The sequence below is a fragment of the Miniopterus schreibersii genome (assembly GCF_964146895.1).
Source record: "Miniopterus schreibersii genome assembly, chromosome: 15".
In the NCBI taxonomy this organism is placed as follows: Eukaryota; Metazoa; Chordata; class Mammalia; order Chiroptera; family Miniopteridae; genus Miniopterus; species Miniopterus schreibersii.
The window spans coordinates 50,602,524-50,625,208 of NC_138115.1; the positions used below are offsets into that span (position 1 = coordinate 50,602,524).

The 22,685-nt window shown below is 51.5% G+C and overlaps 1 protein-coding gene across 3 annotated transcripts; it reads right to left on the reverse strand.

Moving 5' to 3' along the window:
- Positions 1-1,205: 1,205 nt before the first annotated feature.
- TRAIP (TRAF interacting protein) lies at positions 1,206-21,846 on the reverse strand. 3 transcript variants are annotated; one of them, XM_081159647.1, is made up of 15 exons: positions 21,648-21,846; positions 17,682-17,739; positions 17,105-17,188; positions 15,090-15,129; positions 14,362-14,489; positions 13,080-13,174; positions 12,469-12,582; positions 11,644-11,731; positions 10,674-10,763; positions 10,156-10,244; positions 5,447-5,602; positions 3,614-3,662; positions 3,191-3,340; positions 3,025-3,075; positions 1,206-2,826 (listed from the first exon to the last, which is right to left on the reverse strand). In XM_081159647.1, the coding sequence occupies exons 1-15, from the start codon at positions 21,743-21,745 to the stop codon at positions 2,707-2,709; spliced, it is 1,410 nt and encodes a 469-aa protein (XP_081015773.1). In that variant the 5' UTR covers positions 21,746-21,846; the 3' UTR covers positions 1,206-2,706. The 3 variants fall into 3 exon arrangements, with proteins under 3 accessions (XP_081015773.1, XP_081015775.1, XP_081015774.1); XM_081159649.1 differs by having other exon boundaries at positions 13,080-13,168; positions 21,648-21,829; XM_081159648.1 differs by having other exon boundaries at positions 13,080-13,171; positions 21,648-21,829.
- Between the last annotated feature and the right edge of the window lie 839 nt (positions 21,847-22,685).

The window sequence follows — 22,685 nt, forward strand, 5'->3', positions numbered from 1 at the left end:
AGGGAATCGTACAGCCCTGGCCGGGTGGCTGTTGGTTGGAGCACTGTCCTGTACACCAACAGGTTGCAGGTTCGACTCCCGGTCAGGGCACATACCTAGGTTATGTGTTCCATCCCGGGTCCGAGCATGTACAAGAGGCAACCGGTCGATGCTTCTCTCTCTCAAATCAGCATAAAACAAATCCTCAGGTTGCGATTAAAAAAAAAGGAATCATACAAAATGTGCTGTTTTCACCTAGCATGTTTTGGAGGTTCATTTGGTTGTAGCATGTATCAGTCCTCCTTGCTTTCTGTGGCCCAGTAATGTTCCATTATCTGCATATATCACAATTTGTTTATCCAGTCACCTGCTGGTGGACTTCTGAGTTGTTTCTGCCTGTTGGATGTTATGAATGAGTGCTGCTATGATCACGCTTGAACGTGTACTTCAGTCCCTGTTCTCAATTCTTTGGGGTATATACTTAGGAGTAAAATTACTGGGTCACGTGGTAATTCTGTTTAATTTTTTGAGGGATCAACAAAATGTTTTCCACCAGCAGTATACAAAAATTCCTATTTGTCAACATTGTGGCCAATGTTGGTTTTTCTTTTAAAAAAAAGTATACCCATCCTAGTGGGTGTAAAGTGGTAGGTGATTTTGTGTGTGTGCGTTTCAATGAACATTTTTAAAAATTATTGAGAGAAACATCAATTTGTTGTTCCACTTATTTATGCATTCATTGGTTAATTCTTTTATGTACTTTGACCAGGGTTCAAACCTGCAACCTTGGCATACTGGGATGACACTCTAACCAACTGAGCTACCCTGCCGGGGCCTGTATTTTTTTTAATATATCTTTATTGATTTCAGAGAGAGGGAGAGAAACATCAATGATGAGAATCATTGATCAGCTGCCTCCTGCACGGCCCCTACTGGGAATCAAGCCTGAAACCCGGGCATGTGCCCTGACCAGGCAGCGAACTGTGACCTCCTGGTTCACAGGTCGACACTCAACCCCTGAGCCATGCCTGCTGGGCTAGTGCAGATCCTGAAGTTAGGTAGTGTCAGTCCTGGACTTTGTTCTTCAGTATTGTGTTCGCTATTGGTCTTTTGCTTTTGCATGTAAACGTTTGAATCAGTTTGTTGATAGCAACAAAATAACCTGAGATTTTTACTGGAATTTTGTTGATTCTATAGAGCAAGTTGGGAAAAACTGACATCTTTTAAAAAAATGTTTTTATTTATTTTTGTTAGAGAGTGGGGGGGGAGAGAGAGATGGAGAGAAACATCAATCGGCTGCCTCCTGCCCAACCCCCACTGGGCATTGACTGAAACCAGGGCATATGCCCTCACCTGGAAAACCACTAGCAACCTTTTGGTGCACAGGGCAATGCTCAACCAACTGAGCCACACCAGCCAGGGCAGAACTGACATCTTGACAATGTTGTGTCTTCCTATCCATGTACCTAGAATATATCTCCATTTGTTTAGATCTTTTAAAATCTCTTTCATCAGAGTTTTAATGTTTTCCTCACATAGATCTTGTACATATTTTGTTAGATTTATACCTAAATATATCCTTTTCCCCCCCTTTTTTGTACTAATGTAAATGATAACGTATTTCTAATTTCAATCGTTCACTGCTGATACATAAGAAAGCAATTGACTTTTGTGGCTCTAGTGATAGTGAATCTCATTTTAGTTATTGTACTTTTTAGTTCCAAAATATGTCAGTTTCTATGAAGTTCTTCTTCCTGTGAATGAGCCATACTCTCCTGTTTATTTATATGCTTTGCAATTTTTTTGTTAAGAACTGGATATTCTGAATAGCATGTTATGGTAACTCTGGAAATGGAATTCTCCCACACCTCAGGGATTGCTAAATTTTGCTTCTTGAGGGCTGAAGCTGTCTACTGGTGACTGTTTTTGCAAAATATGTGTTCCTTGTGTATGGTCACTGGAGTTTCTGTGCCATGATCTCTGCTGTCAGCTAACAAAGACTTTCTGGCTAAAAAAAAAAAAAAGGCACGGGCACTGCACTGGCCCTTTAAATCTGACAGCCGCCTGTGGTCTTCGGGCTGCGCCCAGGTTAGTCTGCGGACGAGGCTGCAGTGATTTCATTCTCGCTGGAGTCTCTGTGCCCTGTGGGAGGTGTGTGCCTAAGGGTCTGAGTGCAGGTGAAGACTTTAGAAAGTCATGCCAAACAGTTTTCCAAAGCTCAAATTTACACTCCTAGACCTGGAAGAAAACATTCTATCTTTTTTATTTTCAACATAGAAATCTCGCGCCATCCTCCACTCTGCTTGGCCCTGGCCACGCCTAATGGGACGCCAGAGGCAGGCAGAAGCTCAGGCAGGCGGAGGCGGTATGCAAAGCCTCAGGCACTTTGGTCCATACAGTCAACGAAAGACCCTGGTCTGGAGGATTGGAAGCAGCCCAACATCTGGCCAAGGCTATGGTCAAGCCTGCAGCAAGGAGCAAGCCCTGCCGGCAAGAACAGTGAGCTGGCCACAGCTCCCACAGCTGGCCCACTGTGGCGGGGGTGGGCAGGCTGTGCGCTGGAAAAGCACATCCTCTGGGCCTCTCCCTCAGCCCCATCTTGTCCACCACTGCCCTTGAGGCTGGTCCTGGGAGAGGGGCTGTGCCCCCCAAATCCCCAGCTGAACCAGTCCTCGGCCTGTAAGTTGGAGATGCTTATCTGGCCACTGATTGGCCTCACTGTTCTCACTACCACAGGAAGGGGGCTAGCTTAGCCTGCGAGGGAGGAAGTGCTTTCCTGGCCCCCACTTTTTGCTTAGCCTTGGCCTTGGGCTTCACCGGCAGTGGGCGGATCACAGTTGTGTCAGTCTGAAGGAGATGTCAAGGAAAAGACCTAAAGAGGGGATTGGAACTCAGGGCAGGGAAGGCTGAGAATGCAGACTCAGCAAGGTCTGGCTCTGCACAGCTGAGGCTGCAGCGCCTTGCAGGCTGGGGTTTGGGGATACAGGTGAGGGATGGTGTGGGCGCTAGAGCTCAGCTCAGCCCAATGCCGCAGAACAAGGATACGGGCTGGATGAATTTTGTCCGGCCTCCAAGACCATCGAAGCCCGTCCTTACCTAAAGCAAAAGAAGGAGATGAGTGGACCAGGCTGATGGGCTGTGGGGGTGGAGCTGGCTGCCTAGCCCTTCTCAGGAGGGCTGGCACTTGCCACTGGCAGGAAGCCATACTCACTGCATCTGTGCTGTGACAGGGCTGTGCCCTGGCTCTCTTGGGTTGTTTCTGGCCCAGGAAAGCATTCCGGATGAAGAGAGGGAAGGCACCAGCCAGCTCCTCGTCTGGTTCTCCCACACAGTGCTGGCCACCCAGCGAGAGCTGGGACTCCTGCAGGGGAGACCCCAGAGCCAGACTGGATGAGCTGGATGGCAGCAAAGGTGGGGGTGGTAGTGGGGATGGAACAGGATCAGGACCTCTGATGCCCCTCCAGGAGGCAGAAAGGATCATGAATAGGGTTCCTAGGGCGGCTCCAAGTGCCTCAGTCCTGGGCTGGGAATGAGAGAGCTTTGGCCAGACCCTGCCCTCTCAGCAGTCCAGCTTCACATTCAGTCGGGCTAGGGCTGGATGGTGACTGACTGAGCCTCTTCGGGGAAGCCTTACCTGCTTGGAGCCTTTGGGCATCTTCTTGGGAACGTCCTGAGTGGGAGAGCTGTGAGACAAGCAGGCAAGAGGCAGGTGAGCAAGACACAGGGACAGGGTGGTCAGGCTCAGGACATATGCCCTACAGAGCCACCATGTGGCATGGCTGCTGTCGTGGCTGTGTGCTGGGCAAGGCATCTCAGCGATCCCCACTCCGAGTGCAGACCTGTGACTAGCTGGAAAGTCACAGCTGCCAGAGTGGCGAAGGCAGGGAAGGTTGGACTGTGTGCCAATCCTGTGGCTTTCACTCAGGGATAAGCTAATTTCCATGTTCCCTAAGCCCTTAGGCACCTCACCATGTCCCAGGGCTCTATGTGGGGCAGGAGAGCCCAGCTGACTCACCACCCACAGGAGGCAGATACAGGCAGACACACCTAATGAGCTCAGGCCTTGCCCTGTCTGCACGAGGAGCCACCACCTTCACAAGACCCTCAGTAAGTTAAACAGCCCATAAAATACTCTTAGAACACAGGGCTGGTCATCTCCCAGGTGATGTAGACCATCTATCTGTGCAGGCAGGGTCTGGGGCAGAACAGGTCATGGCCCCAGGCCTGGCCTCCCATTCCCAGCTCCAGAGCTGGGTCCAGTGTTTCCATCCAATTCCTGGGGACCCTAGCAGCTGGGTACCCTCTCCTGGCATTTTCCTAGGTGGGTGGGAGAATGGTAACCTAAGGCTGATCCTGTGGCTTCTCAAAGCCACAAGGACAGGGGCAGGATCAGGGCCTGCTGACCCTCTGCTCCTGTCCCCATAGCCTGTGGGGAGGCCACATGAAGACCATGGGAAGACTCTTAACTTGCTGTAAGTATGACTCTGGGGAGGCTGATCCAAGTTGGGGTGTCCTGGGCTCCCTCACATCCCCCACAGGCCCTGAAGATGGTAGAAATGCCTCTAAAAGGCCCAGAAGCCTGCAGGCCCCAGTACCCACTTTCAACTTTTATAGCTAAAGAAAGGACAGGCATTGATATACCCCTGACCACAGTCCACATGCCCTAGGCTTGTTTTTCACACCCCATACAACACAGGGGCCTCTGCGCCTGTAGTCAGGGAGAGGTGGGCAGCCCAGCTGGCTTTCCCTGTTGCCCTCTCCCTGAGCCTCCTCCACTCCAGCACCCATCATCTCAACTTCTTCTCTCATGTCCAAAGTCTCTGACTAAGGGGAAACCTGCTCAGCCCTTGACTTCCCTTACCTGGGCAGCGCATACTTCCATGTACGTACAGGAATAGCTCTTGTCTCCAGAATGAACTACACTTGGCCTGCATAGCCAAGGAGACAGCCTCCCTGCTCCCAGGCCCACTGCATCCCTGGTGCAGATCCCGCCCATCCCATTGCAGCTCCACACAGCTTCTCACACCTGCCCCTGTGGGCTCCCCACCTAGGTAGGGGGTGGGGGCCTGGGTTCCATGGTTTGAGAACATGAGTCTGAGAGGCACACAAAGGAAGGGGAGCTGCAGAGTCCCTGGCTCAGGACTCCGGTGGGCAGGCATTCAAAATATTGGGAGCACACAACCCCCGCACACACCATCAGCCAATACTTGCACCCACTGGGACCTCTGCATTTCCTCCAACTCACACCCCAACACTCTTGCTTTAAGGGTGAAGATTAATGAGACAAGCAAGACAAAGGCTTTGCACAGTGAGTACTCAGGAGAGAAAAGAAGAGGTGGCTGGAACCAAAGTCACAGTCAAGCCCAGGTGACCCTCACTGCCTCATCTACCACTCAGAGCTATTAGGGCAGGGCCTGCAGAGATCTCTTGGCTTCCCTCCCTCCGGGCTGTGCTCGGGACCACTTACTGTGCCTTCTCTGGGCAGAGCTTCTTGGCGTGGCCATGCTGACTGCCAGGGGGCCGGGCTGGGGGGGTGTCCACATCAAAGGTGGCATTGAGGTCAATGTCATCACTGAAGGCTGGCCGGCGAAGCTTCAGGCTCAGCATCTCTACAGGGGCTGGGCTAGAGGCACAGACAGACTGGTTACTCAGGATCACAGTGGCGGCCCAGGACAACAGCTCCTTGAGCATCAGTGATGGCTCCGCTCCAGGGGCCTGGAGAACACAGCTGGCTCAAGGCCACCCTGCAAGGAAGCCCTAATCGCTACAGGAAAAACCGCTGGGCTTACTCCTCCACACAGTCATGGGACCAGTGAAAGTCTGGAAGACGGGAAAGGAAGCAAACAAAGCCCCACACAAAGCCCAAATGTACAAGTAGCCTCATTTCTCAGAATGCAGTGCAAGGAGCCAGAAATGTGGCCTCAGACTGATGTAAATGGATGTCCCCTTCAGTGCTACTTATGGCAAATGGCACAGTATTAGAAACTGTCAAAATGACCCCCCTCAGGGGCTGGCACTTTCGTAGCCTGACTATAACAGATATTAAAGTGGGGGTTCCAGACAGTAAACTTAATAATATGGGAAATGCTCATATATTAAGTTTAAAAAGCAATATAAAACTCTATGTATAATGGTGACAAGAGAAAAAATAGACAAATTAGACTTGACAAAAATTAAAAATTTTGTGCATCGAAAGATACTATTGCAGAGTAAAAAGGCAAACCACAGAATGGGAAAAGACATTTGCAGGTCATATCTCAGATGAGGGATTCAAATCTATAGAGAACTAAAGCTCAATGATGGGAAAACAACCTGATTCAAAAGCGGGCAAAGGCCTTGAATAGATATTTCTTCCAAGATGATATACAAATGGCCAGTTTATACACTAATTTTGGAAAACAACTATATGTATAGTGTATACACATGATTTGATGCACACACATCTTCCCCTGATCCCCCAGCCCCATGCCACATATAGAAAAAGGACTGCAAGGAAGTATACCCCATGTCAACAGTGACTACCTCTGTGATGAGTCCATATTTTCCAAATTCTCAATAATGACTGTGTTTTTACTTTGAAAATGGGGAGGTATTCTATTAGAAAATGCAGCCGATAGGATTTTTCTAACCTATCCAGGCCTGGTGGGTCTCCCCAGCTCCTGTGGTCAGAGGAGAACTCTGGGGAGTGGGAGGGACACTCCCAAAACAAGTCCCCTTTCCTTCCCTCAGGGACCATCCAGGGCTACCCACAGCCCTACACCCACTGCTCGGGGACAGAGACCAGGAGGCCACTGAGGTGTGCTGATCAGAGCAAAGGGAACTGATTTGGGTGGGTAAGCATGTGGGAAGCTTGGACCATCACTTTCTTCCCCTGGCCTGGCCCCTGGAAGCTCTCCCCCTTCCTTGCCTACACATGGAATCTAAGGCTGGTAAACCCACCTCAAACCAACTCCATGCAGGTTGCTTTGCTTCCCTCTCTGGGAACCACAGCACAAAGCAGAAGCCAGAACCACTCATGCCAACTTTTTATAGTATCTGCTATCCTGCCACTGTTTATCAATGCCAGCAAGTCCAGCCCCAGGTCAGAAGAGGGGCACTCAGGCAGGCAGGGTCTGGCTGGGGCAGCCATTGTGCACTCCAGGTGTCTCATGGCAGGGCTTCCTGCTGCCATCCCCTGTGACCTTGCCCAGTGGTGTCCATGACACAGGCCCACCCTTGGCTCAAGCCAAGGCAGTCTTCTTCATTTGCACCTCCTGGCCACCCACCCACAGCACTAAATTCAAGCTCCAGAAGGTTTTCACAGCGCCCCCCTCACTCCCCCACACCCACTTCTGGCTCATGTGGACACAGTTCTTGTTCCCTCAGACCATTCCCAGTACACCCTTGTTTTATGAAGCTCAAACTCTGCTTCCCTGCTGCCAAGGGTCTTTCCTTCCTTCCCACCTCTGTCTGTACAAGGAGGGAGAGGGTGGAGCCCAGCAGCCTTCCATTGCAGGCTGAGGTGCTGGCTCGAGGCCCTCCTGGGTGACACCATCACCTTTAGAACACTCACCCCGGCCTATGTACAGACAGGGCTTTGCGCCAGAGGCCTCAGGAGGTGGAGCAAGACACTCGAAGCTGCCTTTCCGAAACAGGATGAAGGCCCCGGGCAGATCCATCCCGTGTGGCCTGCGAACAGTCGGTGTCTCCTCCATGAACTTGTGGCGCCTGGAGGGCCTTCCCTAAGCAAAGGCCTCCCTAGCTCCCTTCAGCCTGGAGGTCAGGGGCCCTTGGGGTCCTTGAGAGAGGTCTTCCAAATACCCCCTCTGCAGTTGGGGGTGATAGCTACCTCCTGAGGCCACCCTAAAATGACAGGAGTGAAGGATAATCCTACTGAAACAAATGAATGGGCAACCACGATCAGTACCCATAGATTTCCCCCAAATTCTGGGAGACCATGGCCAGGGGACAGCAGATAAGAGCCTACAGGAGAGGCCTACGAATGAAGCGAGGATGAGAGAATCTAGAATCGCAGAACATTAAACAGGGCTGAAAACTGGGGTGCTGATGGAAGGTGGGGCTTGGCTCTACCCCATCCTAAATCTGAACTGGTTGAACACATGGCAGCTGGGCTGCTACCCCGGGCCAAGAAATGGGGGGACCTTTCCCAGACATCAATCAAACCATCCACAGTGACTCAGAGCAGCCAGTATTGGAAGGGACAGAAAAGCCCCCTGCATCCTAGGCTCAGGTAAGACTCAGCACGGGGCCAGCTCACTGCATACTCCCCCCAAACCCTGCCCAATAGGTTGGGTTCCCAGGAAGCCTTTCTGTAGTTCCCCCTCAGAGACCACAGGCAACCAAGAAACCCCAGGAATGGAGGGAAGTTCAAGAGAAAGGTCATGGTTTATACACGCAGATGCCAAGAGAAACAAAACTACTAAACCAGAAAACAAGGAATAGCATAGTTCACAAAGGAAGCACTCAGAGAGCAAGAAAGAATTCTTGCAAATTTAAAACGCAATTGCTGATTCAGCCTTAGAATGGAAGGAAATTCTGACACAGGCTACAGCATGGATGAACCCGCCCCTGGAGTGGAGGGTAGAGGAAGCGCCGTGGAGCTCCACCTAGCAGCCTCCAGTGACATCACAGGAAAAGGATTATTTCCCCTTGAGGGAGCCTGGGCTCTAAAGGCTGGTCCACATGAGATGGTCTCTGAGGCCACCAGCTCCCTGAGGGTGAGCGCTGTGACCGCAGAGCTGACACAGCCCTTGAGTTGCCTGGGGCTTCCAAGGTGGCCTGGCCAACTGGCTCTGACGGGAACAGAAGCAGAGTCCAGTGTGTCAAAGCCGACCTCATACTGGACCTCACAGCCAGCCATGTGCCCACTGCCCCCAAGCCCTTTCCCAGGCCAACCCCAACTTTGGGGGCCAAGCAGGCAGCTCTGGCTCCACGAAGAGACGCTGGAGGGCTTTGAGGTAAGAAAGAAGTAAGCCTGAGGAACGAGAGGCACGGGGATGACAGGAAACTGCCTCATGTGCATTCACTCCCCCGAGCAGATGCTGACCAGGCTCCGTGGGAAAAGGAGTGTACGTGGCAGGAAGCTGGTCGGGGGATGCAGAGTAGGATGTGGCTCCTGGTCTACTCGCAGTTGCAGGTGTGTGTACTGGGTGGACTGGGCGCCACAAGACTCTAGAGCACCCCTGTGGCCATGGTCTCTAAATCAGAAGTGCTACCTACGCAGAGGGTGAGCTTATCTCTGAGGAGACTGGGAGACTCTGTAGGGCAGCTGAGCCCAGTGTGGAGAAGAGCTGATGCACAGAAAAGCACAGAAGCAGAAGGGCAAGGGGTTTTCCTTGATAGTATGATTTGGCTGCAGCCTGAAGACCCACCGCAGTCCACAGGCTGGTTCCTTGAGTGCTGTAGGCTCAGTGCCAAGGACTCTGCGAGGTGTTCGGTGGGGAAGGAGTAGCACGATGCCTAGGGGCTGCTACTGCTAGGCTGATAGGATGAGTGAGAGGATGGGCCACAGGCCATATGGGGAGGTGGTGGCAGGGAAAGGGGCAGGAGGCACCATAAGTTAAATGGGCAGGCTCCAACAACTGACTAGATGTGGGGAAGAGGGATCGATCTGCCAAAGGACACTGAAAGTGGCTCAAATGAAAGGCCAGGTCACTGCCTTGTGCGCTTTCTGTCTGGGCCCTTAGCTGGGCATCCAGGAGGAGAGAGCCCTGAGGATGTCCTCCACCAGTGGGCTTCTGTGAAACACTCAGGAGGACCTGGCTGCCACCCCTGGCAGGAACAAGCATCCCTCTGTCTCATGGCTCCCTCTGCTGGCTGCGTCACTGCACACAACCCAGGACTAGAGGGGAATTCTCTTAGTGAATGGTTTCCTGTTTGTTTCAGAATTCAGGGCAGACAGATGAATCTGGTGAGCCACCCCATAAACAGGCTGCCCGGAAACAGTCAGTGCTCCTGCCCCTTCTCTGACCATCCTCAGGTCCTCTCTGGCCTGCCCTGGCTTCTGGTCTGAGCCCAGAACTCACCTCAGAGCTGCTTTGTAGCTAAATCTTGGCTGTCTCCCAGGGCAGGAGGCCCACAGCCTTCACATTCACAGGGACCACCCACTCCACCAGAGCCAGGAGGAGTGAAGACCCTTACCAGGGAGCTCTGAAACACCCCAGAGGGTCAACCAACCTCTCTAAAACCAGGCGGTTCATAGTCTCGCTGTCCACCGGTGGCAAGTTCAGGGTTTCCTGCAGCATCTTTAGCTTTTTTTTCAGGCTCTTGGGGAAGGAGAGAGAAAAGTGTGAAAGAAAGGCTGAGGCATCAAGTCCAGACAGACCTCCAAAGATGTGAGCAACATGCAGAAGGGCAGGCCCAGTGGGAACAGAGCGAGGCCTGAAGCCCCATCATCAGGCTCCAGAGGCCACGACCTCCTGGCCCCCAAACCCCTTTGGCAAAGCTCTTTCTGGTGGTCTCGGGGCTGTAGGGACAAAACAGACTTTGAAGGGCGACCCATGGTGCTGTCTTCCCAGGCTCTAGACCAAGGTCAAGGTGCACATCCTGACCCGCCCTGACCCAGGAGGATGCAGGGAACCCAGAACCACCACCACCAGCTGATGCACAGGTTCCCAGGCACAGCTAGCCCAGCTCTGCTCTTGGAGGGCACACAAACCACCCCTCATTCCCATTCGGTTAGGGCTGACCCTCACCATGATTTCCTTATCAGCACTCTGTAAGTCCTTCTGGGCCGACCTCAGCTCCAACTTGGCCTGGTCCAGTTCAGAGTAGACTGTCTGCAACTATAATAAAGTTCAGAGAGTAAAGAATGAACCAAGAGGTCACCAGATCGATTCCCAGTCAGGCCACATGCCCAGGTTGCAGGCTAGATCCCCAATCCCCAGCAGAGGGCATGCGGGAGGAAGCCAATCAACGTTTCTCTCTCATTGCTGGTTTTATCTCTCTCGCCCTCTCCCTTCCTCTCTCTAAAATAAAAAATATTAAAAAAATTAAAATGAGCCAAGGGGTGGCCATGTGCTCTGCCACCACCTGCTGCTACCCAGCACCTGCTCATGGTAGACCAGGGTCCAGAAGAATGTGGGGACACATTAGGGAGACCCTAGCTCTATGGGGCAGTCCAGCAATGTCCTTCTGGAGCTGCCCGGGAACAACAGCTGTTCCTATATCCTGCAGCCAATGGATGCACCAGGCCCAGAAATAAAAGCAGTTGTGCTCACTGAATCAGGTTCCAAGGGCCCTCCTTCTCTGGGCCTGGTGCAAAAACAGACCTCTGAAGCTTTCGCATTTGGGACTTGTGTTCTCCAGCCAGCTGAGAAGTGTCCAGAAGCCAGGAAGAGCAGAGGGAGCATAAGTATGAACATGTTAGATTACCTGCATGACCTGCTACCCTAAATGGACAAGCCACATCACCAGAGCTAATGCCAGTGAGGACCAGTAGCCAGTCTCTGTGAGTCATCCAACAGCCCCCTGGTATATCAGCTGCACAATCAGGCCAGAGCCAGAGCCAATGCCAGTGAGGCCCAGTAACCAGTCTCTGTGAGTCATCCAACAGCCCCATGGATCAGCTGTATCATCAGGCCCCATGGCCTTGCTCAGGGGACATGAAAGAACGTGAGAAAAGGGCAGCCACCTCTCCCTTCACCCTCCGCTCCCCACTGTTACCTTGCTTCTGGAAGAAAACAAGTCCTTCTTCAGCTTCTCAGCTAGCTCGCCTGAGGCCTTCCGTGCCTCTTTCAGATTCTCATACTCTCTACACAGGGGCCAAAGAGAGATATATCAGAACGGGATACCTGCTGGTCGGACTAAGCACCAACCAGACACAAAGCCCAGCCCAACCCCTCACCTGCTCTCATTCCTACTCTGACACCTGAGCTCAAAGGGCAGCGCTGTGGAGGGTGCTACATTCAATGCAAGGAGAGCTGGCCAGCCTGCTCTCTGCCTGGGCTGCAGGCACTGGTGATTTGAGAGCATGCTTAGGAAGCCCTGGCCTCACTCAGGAGGCCCCCTACACCACCTGGCCTCCACAGGAAGCATCTGGGATCCTCTGTGCCTGTCAGTCAAATGGCACTTTCTCCAACCTCTTACCCACAGTACTGGAGAATCTGAGCAACATTTCTGCTGTAAGCCAGGCAGGTCAATAACAGTGCTGATGGGAAACAGGCTGCAGATATCACGAGGGGGTTACAGCTCAGAGCTGTGCTAACCTCCTTAGAAATAACGCTTATAATCACTCAATTCTCTCTACAACCCTATGAGGCCAGTTATTACCATCTCCATTTATAAGCTGAGGGTCAGAGGCTAAGAAACTGGCTCCCCACCACATGGTGAGAGGTGGGATCAGGGTTCAAACCAAGGCAGCAGGGCTCCAGAGCTTGCCCCTTAACTCCACCAGCACTGCCTTGTGAGAGGGGGGCAGCAGATGGAGAGGCATGGCTGGGGTGCCATGGCTTAGCTCCTGGGCTTGGAAAGAGGGGCCAGAGTACACACTTCTTAAGGGATACGCAGTACACAGCCAGCTGCTCCACCGCTGACTGGCCCACACCCATGTCTCGGATCATCTCCTCCACCTCGGGCCGCTGGCTCTTGAGTAGGAGTTCAATCCTGAAAAACACCCGGCCCACAGCATTTAAAATCCGGAGGCTGATGGGTAGGTACCCAGTGCAGCTCTGCCTCCCTGTGCTGCTGTTACTATGGCAACAGCCTAGGCTGCTAGGATGCTTTAGCAGGCGGGTCTGCTCAAAGAAGGCCCCATAGCAGAGCTGAGCACAGCTCCAGGGATGCTTCTGAGGAAGAAGGGGTGCTCACAGTGGTCAAGGTCAGGGATCCCAGAGAGAGGTTCTTGGGGCAAAAGACCTGTCAGGCTGCCTGCCATAGGCAACGTGTATAGGGAAGAGTGCAGCAAGGGTCCCCATGGAAGTAGAGGAGCTCACAGGGGCAGAGCAGAGACCTGTGCCCACGCCCAGCTGGCCCGAGCCCCCCCACAGCCTGTGGAGATTAGAGCCACAGAGGTGACCCAACTCCTGCTCCAGTCCTGTGAGTTGTGCCACCTGGGGTCCCTGGGAGCAAGGGTGCAGGGCAGGCCCCAGTTCCAAGCTCACCGCTCCATGGTCTGCATTTTGCTCCTAAGTCGGCGGGCCTCGTCCCGTGCTTGTTTGGCTTCATCCTGCTGCTGCTCCAGGAACTTCATCTGCTTCTGAAGAGCAAAGACACTCAAATACATGCACCTGTTGCTTGGAGGCTCCGAGGGACCATGGCTAAAGTCATTGGGGAAACTCTACCCCAAAACTTTCTGCTTTTGAAAATGCTGAAAACCACGTGTCCCCCAGCCCCCAGGAGGTAAGGCTCCTGGGCTCCACTCTAGCTTGTGCTTTTTCTGCTAAGAGGCGCTAGGCCAGCAGCTTCCTCACCTCCCTGCTTGCTTCCTCCTGAGATATGTCTTCCCATAGGTACAGTCTGCTGCCAGCACCCACAGGCCCGTTGTGGGCCACCCCACTCCTGGGCCTGGGCCTTGTGGTGCATGTTGTGCAGTCCAGGCCTCACTGTCCACCACCTAGACCTATGGACAGCTGCCAGGATGGCAGAACTGAGCCAGAGGCAGCTAGCCAGCTGCCCTGGGCATAGGACTACTCCATCTCTGGCGATGCCATCGGACTCCTGCTCTGCAGCCAGGTGCTGCTTTGCTCCTTCCCTTCCACTGGCCAGGCCACGTGATCCACACCAGCCACCAAGCAGGAGCGGAGACACTGAACACCCTGGGGCCCTATCTGTTCACAAGGATGCTTCCTTTCCCCTTTGCAGTGGCATCCAGCAACGACTGCTGCTTGCTACGAGGCCAGAATATCAATTGTGGGCTCAGATCAATCGCCTCCTGCCCCTTAGAGAGCAAGAGGCTCATCCCGAATTCATCTGGGTCTAGAATGGCTGGCTCTGCAGGCTTTGATCTGCCCAGTCAGCTCAGCACAGGAACTTCAAAGGCCTCTGCTCCTCCCTGGGATGCTGTTTGATCTGGCTCCAGAGAGCAGCCCAGCCAAGGACCAGAGTGCGGATGGAAGCTTCGTCAGTGGAGTACAATCCACTTTTGAAACATGGCCTAGCCTCACCATGGTCTTGGCTAAGCGGCCCCTCCATGAAGTACCCGGAAGGCCTTACCTCTTCACACCACCTAATACAATATTTATAAGTGTGGCCAATATGGCCCTTTTCTTATGGGCTGGATGGGTACAGAGGGGAGGACCGGGAAGAAGGGATTTGCCTCCGTTTTAAAACTGCACACGCCAAACTGCTGACCAAGGCAGAACCAGAAGTTAAGCCCTGAGTGGTGAGCCCAGGACTGCGGCTGCATCTCCCCACCAACCTGTGCCCCAGGACCTGGGGACGCACCTTGAGGGTGGAGGACAGCATGTCAGCTTCATCCAAGGCCTTCTGTAGAGACTCCACAGTGGCATTGCGTTCCTCCAGTGTGTCCCGCAGAGCGTCGATGATGGCCTGGCTGTCACGTTTCTCCCTCTCTGGAGCAAGGAAGGGGTGGGTGGGGAGAGGCCCACTCACCTATCACCATGAGAACCTGGGCTTTGGGGCTCCAGCACCCCACCCCAGAGACAAGTGAGGAACAAGTCCCAGGCCAGCAAGCTAGGCGGCAGGCTTCCCTCTGGCACACACCAACCCAGGGAAGCCAGCTAGAGTCTCTTCATTCAGGGGATGAAACCCTTTTTCTGCTGCCTGGGGTTACTTGAGCAAAGATTTCACTGTTCCCTGCTCCCATGGGTCTAGTAAATTCATCATCTGGGAAGTCACACAGGTTCCTGCCAAACTCTGTGGCCGAAACCCCTCCTACAAATACTCTGGTGCATCAGGTAGCCCCCTCCCAGCCTGAGGCCTGGGCAAGAAGCCTCCAACAAAGAGAAGAGGGTCACCTGGTCTAGGTGGATAGCTCCAGTCACCCCCTTTCCTCTCCTTTTCTGCCAGTCACAGGAGCTGGCAAGACTCTTGGACACAAAGCAGGGAGAGTACCTGGCTCCACCAGAAGGTTGGAGGCCTTCTTCCCAGGGCCTTTCCTACCAGCACCCAAGTCAGAGGCTTCCCATGTCCCTTGTCCCTTGCTAACTCACCTTTCTGAGAGAGCTGGGCTCTGACATTATCCAGTTCATTCTGTAAGGCAATATGTACAATAAGCAGCAGCAAGGTATCAGCGGGCCTCCACCTGGCCTCCCATAAGGCTGTGGGAGCCCCAGGAGGAGAGAATGAAGCCTGTCGATCTAGGGAGGCACGGACTCTGCTGTACCTCAAGGCCAGGCCAAGCCAACAATGGAGAGATAAGCCGTGCTTTATCTCTGTGTGCCTTTTTAAGAAGTAGCTAAGATGGGGAAAAATAATCTCAGGTATAAGACCCCAAGACAGGGAAAGAGGCAAAAGAGAGGTGAGAGAAGCAAGGTTGGGTCTGTGTGATCAGCCCTATAGTAGAGGCTTCCATTGCTTCCTTGGCGCTGGGCTAGCCCTTACCCTCTCTGGGAGTCAGCTGCACTCACTGGGGACACAAAGTTGGCATAGCCAACGACCTTGGGCCACCACTCCTTCCCTCCACCCTGGGGTCCTGCCTGCTTCACAGTCTACCTCTCTTCCCAGCTCCAAGCTGGCTCTATGTACACAGATCTCCTAGCCCCAGAATCTAATATGATCAGTGAGCCAGGACAACTGTGAGCCACTGAATGAAACCGCATACATGCTAGATTCTAACCAGACTGCTGTGAGTCTCTCGAAGCTTGTGTATACAGTCCAGAGCCACTGCTCAGAACCACTGAGGCTGGGGCAGAACTGAGCCCAGCTCCCATGCAGGAGTCCAGGGCATTCAACAACCCTATGGGCAAGAGAGGTGTCTACTCCATAAGCAGGAAAACCAGGCTCTACAGAACCCAAAGGCTTGGCCAAAGGTCCATGGTGGTAGCTGGATGGAATCCAGGCAAGTCCTCCTCCAGATCCACCTTCCCAGGTCAACACAGACTCAGGCCTCACATCTGACCGATACTAAGGCCCAGCCCCAATAGGTAGATATGCCCCATGGGGTCAAACTCTCCACTCAGGACTCTGGGGGCAGGTGCTTTCGGTAGCTGGGCTGGTCAGTGTAGGCTGGACATCTGGAGGTGGAAGTGGTGGTTGAGAAGGATGCGCAGGGGCTGCCTGAGAAGAAAAACTACCCCTAGTCTCCTGGCTCCTGCCACACCCAAGCAGGATGCCTTCCAAGTCCTTGGTCCAAACTACTCAAGATGCTGCCTCCCTGCCTCCTAATCTAGCTTTGGAAGCCGAAAAGAAATGAAGCTGCCTTTGTTGCTGTATCACAGGGGGAACACAGCTGAAAACTGGGAGCAGTTACCATGACGATGAGCATGCTGGCTTCAAGCACAAAAGCTCCTCATTTCAAGCAGTGAGGTTCCAAGGACATCATGGCACCCTGGAGCCAGGGCCAAATGAACACTGATCTGACAGATGCCCCGCAAATTAACCCTCAGAGTCCAGGTTCACTTGTGAACCCCAATCCCACTTCCTCAAGAGGTTTCTTGTACATAAAGAGGTAAGTCTTAGACTTAGGGGAAAAGCAGTAGAAGTGTAGGAGGGATCCCACCCTCCTCTCCTGCCATGTGAGTTTATGCCCTGGCTGCTCATGTTGATACCAGGGGTTCGGCTCTCTATTCCTGGCCTGGGAAAGACATGGTACCTGGTATATACCAAGCCACCCGGGGCAGTTTTGAGACACAGCCAGGTTTGTAAACAGAGAGTTTTCCCTGACTGAGAACTAGAAGAGTTCTCTGATCTGTCCCTAACCATGCAAGCAGCAAAGTGGGCTGGGGAGGACGGTTGTAGATCCTTTGCAAGGTCGGGGGGCCTTGGGAGAGGGACTCCGACCCCGGGTTGGAATTGCTCTGGAATCCTAAAGGGAGGGCTCAACAGTGTGTTTCTCCAGTGACTGTCTCATCTTCACCTGTCCTCTGTTCTCCTTGCCTCTGCCTTGGAATCTCTACAGTCTCCCCTCAAGAGCTCCACCTCCATGCTCTAGGTACTCTCCCTGGTTGGGGGCAGAAAGAACTCTCAGAGGGCTTGGGTTCAGTAGAATGGAATAAATTCTGGGTACCTTTAAGAATTCTGCATCTAAGACACCCTCCTCCTCCTGGGCAAGGTCAAAGAAGAGCTTATTGATAATGGATCTTCTGCCAACCTGGGTGAGAGAAGGAGGAAGAGCATGATTGTGTAGCTGGTCATGGGCAAGGCGGCCAGGGTGTGCACGCAGCCTAACGTGCGGCCAGGCCTGCTCTCAGGCCTAACCTTCACACTGCGTCCCTTGGAGTCAGGCGACTTCTCAACCCTGCAGGTACCCCAAGCTGGTGCCACAGGCTTGGTGGTTGCAGACCCATAAGGTGACTACTCGAAAGACACCCCAACTCTAGGTACTGGGCATTGAGAAAATGGGGAAAGGGAGGGAAAGGGGCCAAATCTCCCCAAGTGAAGACTGACCCAGGCAGTGAATGCATTTGCAGCTACCCATGGGCATAGCAGGTCTCCCAAGCCACTGAGAAGCACAAGTGAGGCTCAACTAGCCTCCAGCCCTAAGGGTCCAAAAGGGTCAAAGATACCAGCTTCAGAGACCTTTCCTCATTCCTGCTCCCTGGCAAGGAGGAGATGTCTTCAGCTTTTCCACCCACCACCCTCACCTGGATTCGGCACTGTGGGCAGGTCCGACTCGGCGCTGTATCAAACCACTGGATTAGGCTGGAATGAGAAGCAGAAAAACAGGCTCATGAGCCACTGCTTGGCTGGAGACAAAAGGGTCTGTCCTGCTCCTTGGTGACCCAATGCCTGCCCATAGGAGGGCAGCATCACCGGCGGTGACAGCACATCCCACAGGGCCTGCAGGTACAAGCACTCTGACCACATGGCCCTCTTTTTGACCCTGTTGGCTTGGCCCTCCCTACCCCTGAGCTGCTCTTTTGTGAACCGTCTAGGCTTCGACTGGGGGGGGGGGCGCAACAGTCAAAACCTAGGGTCCCTCAGAGATGGGGATTGTAATAACAGCCCCACTTTAAGCTGGAACTCCAGAAAGCTGTATTTTCAAAGGGTAAACTAGAAGTAAAAGCAAGAAGCAGTAAAAGCAACACACAGCCCAGCTTTCCATCATCTATCTGGTGGTCCAACAAAACCTCAAGCCTTAAACTTTACTTAAATTAGTCTCTGACTAGTAGACTCTACCACCCCCAGGGACAAGGGAGAAAGTCCTTTCTGGAAGATGATATCATTATCCTAGACCTCAATTTTTTTCTATAAATAATTTTTCAGATACTATGTGCAACATATGATCAAAGCTAACCATACACAATGGAATACTACACAGCAATGAGAATGAATGAATCTACAACTGAGAAGAATATTATGAATGAATGACATCAACATAACATGGAGGAAGAGAGGCCAGATGCCAAAAAAAAGAGGTAGGTTGTATATGACTTCATTTACATAAAGTGAAACAATAGCAAAACTCATCTATGCTGTTGGAAGTCAAGACTGGTTATCCTTGTGTGTGGGGGAGAGGTGGCTGATGGGAGTAACTGGAAGAGTGCACAAAGAGGTCTCTGGAGTGTTGATGTCTTGTTTCTTGTCTTCTTCAGTTGTAAAAATTGTGCAAGCCATACACTTACTATATGCATATTTTTGATAATATATTTCAATAAAATGGTTTTTTAAAAAGTGAGCAGTCACACAAGGATAAAAGTGCTACAAGTGCCAACCAAAACATATCCACAAAGACTTCAGATATTGGTATTGCGAGACACAGACCATAACATGCTACGTTAAAGAAATCAAAATCAATATTGAAAATAGTAAAAAATGGCCACGGCCAGGTGGCTCAGTTGGTGGGAGCGAACACCAAAAAAGGTTGCAGGTTTGATTCCCAGTCAGGGTGCATACAGGAGGCAACTGATCAATGTTTCCTTCTCACATCGATGTTTCTCTCTCTCTCTCCCTTCCTCTCTCTGTAAAATCAATAGACATATCCTCAGGTGAAGATTAAAAAAAGAAAGGAAAGAAAATATCAGTAGAAAATTAGAAAGTAAAAGGTGATATAGCAGAACTTAATAAGAACCTAAGAGAAATTCTAAAACTGACAAAATGGCCAAAATTAAGAATTCAGTGGATGAGTTTAATAGCAGTTTAGCCACAGCTGAAGAATCAGTAAACTGAATGATAGATGAGAGGAAACATCGAGAATTAAAAAGACGATAAACAATATAGAAGATACTGAGAGACTGTCTAGCATACATATAATTAGGAGTTTCAGAAAGAGCGTTAGGTAGAATAATGTCCTTCCCCAAGAAGTCTACATCCTAATTTCCAAAACCTGTGAATACTTTACTTCATTAGAAAGGACTGATTATGCAGAGGCAATTAAGTTAAAGGTCTTCAGATGGGGGATTATCCATCAAGGTGTGCCCCATGTAATCACAAGGATACTTCCAAGTGGGACAGGAGTGTCAGAGTTGTACAGAGAGATCTGAAGATGTAACACTGCTAGCTTTGAAGATTGTGAGAGGGGCCATGAGCCAAGAAAAGCACAGCCCCACCTACCAACCTTGACTTTAACCCAGTAAGATCCATTTTGGACTTCTGATCTCTGGAACTACAAGATAACATATTTGTGTTGTTATAAGTCACTAAGTTAGTGGTAATTTGTTATAGCCAAAATGAGAAACTAATACAGAAGGAAAGACATAATGCAATAGAAGCAATACATGAAGAGATAATTGCTGATAATTTTCCAAAACTAATTAAAGAAATCATTTCACAAATTGAAGAAATTTAATGAATCCCAACCAGGATAAGTAAAAATAGTAACAAAAAGAGAGCTGAAGTGCCTACATAATTGTCAGACAAAATAGACTTTATAAGTTAAAAAAAAAAGTACATATATATTGATAAAAGTTCGATACAAGAAGAAGTAACAATTATAAACACATATGCACCTAACAACAGAGTCCAAAAATATATGAAAGAAAATTGGACAGAATTGAAGGGAGAAATAGATAGTTCTACAACAAAAACTGAAGATGTCAATACCCCACACTTTCAATAATGGATAGAACAATCAGACATATGATCAACAAAGAAATAGAGAGCTTTAACAAAATAAACTAATTAGACCTAACAGCTATATACTCTACCCAATAAGAGCCAAGTACACATTTTTCTCAAGTGCACATGGAACTCTCCAGGACAGACCATATGTTGGGCCACAAAATAAGTCTTAATAAATTTTAAAAGGCTTAAGTCATACGAAGTATCTTTTTGATCACAATGGAATGAAACTAAAAATCAGTAACAGGAAAAAAATAAAATAAAATTCACAAGTACAAGGAAATTAAACAACATTCTTAAACAACCAATGAGTAAAGAAGAAATTACAAGGGAAATTAGAAAATACCTTAAAATAAATGAAAACACAACATACCAAAACTTATGAAATACAGCAAGAGCAGTACTAAGAGGGAAACTGACAGCTGTAAAGACACACAGTAAAAAAAGAAGACACCCCCTGGCCAGGTGAGGATGCAGGAGATCGAGATTCGATTCCCCCTCAAGGCACATGCCGGGGGTTGCGGGCTCCATCCCCAGTCGGGGGTGTGCAGGAGGCAGACTATCATTGACTCTCTCATCATTGATGTTTCTCTCTCTCTCTCTCTCTCTCTCTCTCTCTCTCTCTCTCTCTCTCTCTCTCTCTTCCTCTCTCCCTCCCTCCCCCTTCATCTCTCTGAAATCAACAGATAAAAAGAAAAAAGAAATGCTCTAATTATAAAAACAAACAAACAAACAAAAAACCAAAAGGGTCTATTTTAAAATTGGGTCCTGTACTTTTTCATATTGAGTTTTTTTGTTACATAAACTTTTTTTGGTTACAAAAATGGTTAAAATGGTCAACTTTATGTTATATATTTTTACTACAATAAAAAGGTATACAGTAAAAAAAAAACAAAAACAGAAAAAAGTGGTTAAGATGGTAAATCTTGTTATGTTTATTTTACCACGATAAATTAAGGAGCAAAGAGCTCTGCGTCAGCCTGTGCACAGCTGCTGCAGGAATCTTTCCCCACCCGCTGTACCCAATAGAACGGTTCTACAGGGTTAGCAGCGCGGCTCGATCAGGGAGCACCTCCTCGCCCTTAGATCTTAACTTGGTTTTGCCGGCGTCAGCGTATACATTGGGGTGTCCGACCAAAGACATGACTGGAGAGAAGCCTTCCAAACCAGCAAACCACACCAAATGGGCAGCCTGAGGCCTACCAGGTTTCCATCTCGAAGAAACAAAAGGGCTCGTCAGTTTGGTGAAAGCTCGCCTCCGCCTGGGCTAACAGTTTTGAAGTCACATCTCTTCACAAAAACCGATCACGAAAGTCCCTACTCTCTCTTCACTGAACTAACTCTGTCCCCTTGGGCCCAGTTCAGCTGCCACCTCCTGCGGAAAGCCTGCCCTGACCCACCGCTGTCCAGGTCGGCAACCTCCTGTGAGGCTCCGTTAGTGCCATCGCCCGTCTGGGCTCCGGGGGCCGGCAGCGCCCGAAGGCCCGACACCCCACATTCCTGCTGCCGTACCGGAGAGCGCGCCCAGCCCCGGAACAGTGGTCACTCACCATTGCAGGTGGAAGGTGTGGCCGCAGTGGATGGCGGCCACGTCGCGCGAGTGGTCGAAGAAGTCGGAGCAGATGGTGCAGAGCGCGCGGATAGGCATGATCCCCGGACTCCACGGGCCCAGGGAGCCGAGGAAACCGCCACGGATCCAGTTCCTCGGCCGCGCCCCCGCGTCTCAGTCCCTTCAAATTTGGCTCCACTGAGCGACTTCCGGGGTAGGACCGGAAGTGGCTACGCGAAACGTGGAGGCAGAACCTGAAGGTTGAGTCCGGATTGGACAAACTCTCAGGGGGGGCGGGGATTAACGGCCCAGCGGCCAAATAGAACCCCGCGGCTGAGCGCGGGCCGGAACCTGTCAGCGGTCGCGTTCTGGCGGCTCCCGGGAAGACAACCGGTACCGCAGTCTTGCGGCGCCGGTTCGGCAGCGGGAGCGGGAGCAACTGCGCCGCCGGCCGGGCTGCCTTCTGGGCCAAGCCGGAGCTGCTGCAAGGCGCGCCGGGCACGGGCCCCTCAGCCCTGTTCTCTCATGGCAGCCTCCTCTGAACTTCGGGAGCGTCAGCACCGCGGCCGCACGGGGACAGGACGATGGCGAGCGGGGCCCCCGCGCTCCGGGCAGTGGCAGACCGTACGCTGGAAGCCCACAGTTCCCACAGACCAAAAGGTTGCTCCGCCCTCCCAGCCCTCGGCTGTGGAGTCATCCTGGAAAGGACACAGGTCCTAACCCCGCGTGACGGACGACCCCCCAAGTTTGCAGGCGGCAAGGCCAAGTACCCTGACTTCAGCTCCTAGCTCCCGGGAGGATCAGTTATGCCCCTGAACTGTAGCAGGGTTGGAATTTTGGAGGCCCAGGTGTTTCACGGACCAGTGATTAACAAAGCCCTTTTTCTTATTCCCACCTCACGTAAGTTATCTTTGGGTCTCCCCTGAGAAGGAGCAGTGGCCCTGGTGAGTTCACCTGGGCCGGTAGGGGAAGGAACAAGTATTCCTAGGAGTTACCACTCAACTCTTTTCAGCAGTCCTACTCCCCTCTCCCCAGAAGC

Bases quoted from the DNA above. Each gene is read 5' to 3' on its own strand.
- TRAIP (XM_081159647.1), bottom strand. From the start codon at position 21,745: ATGCCTATCCGCGCGCTCTGCACCATCTGCTCCGACTTCTTCGACCAC. The intron at 13,175-14,361 runs GTGCGTCCCCAG...TTTGCTCTTCAG, and splicing joins TGCTGTCCTCCACCCTCAAG to AAGCAGATGAAGTTCCTGGA. The intron at 5,603-10,155 runs GTTGGTTGACCC...CTGTGCCTCTAG, and splicing joins AACCGCCTGGTTTTAGAGAG to CCCAGCCCCTGTAGAGATGC.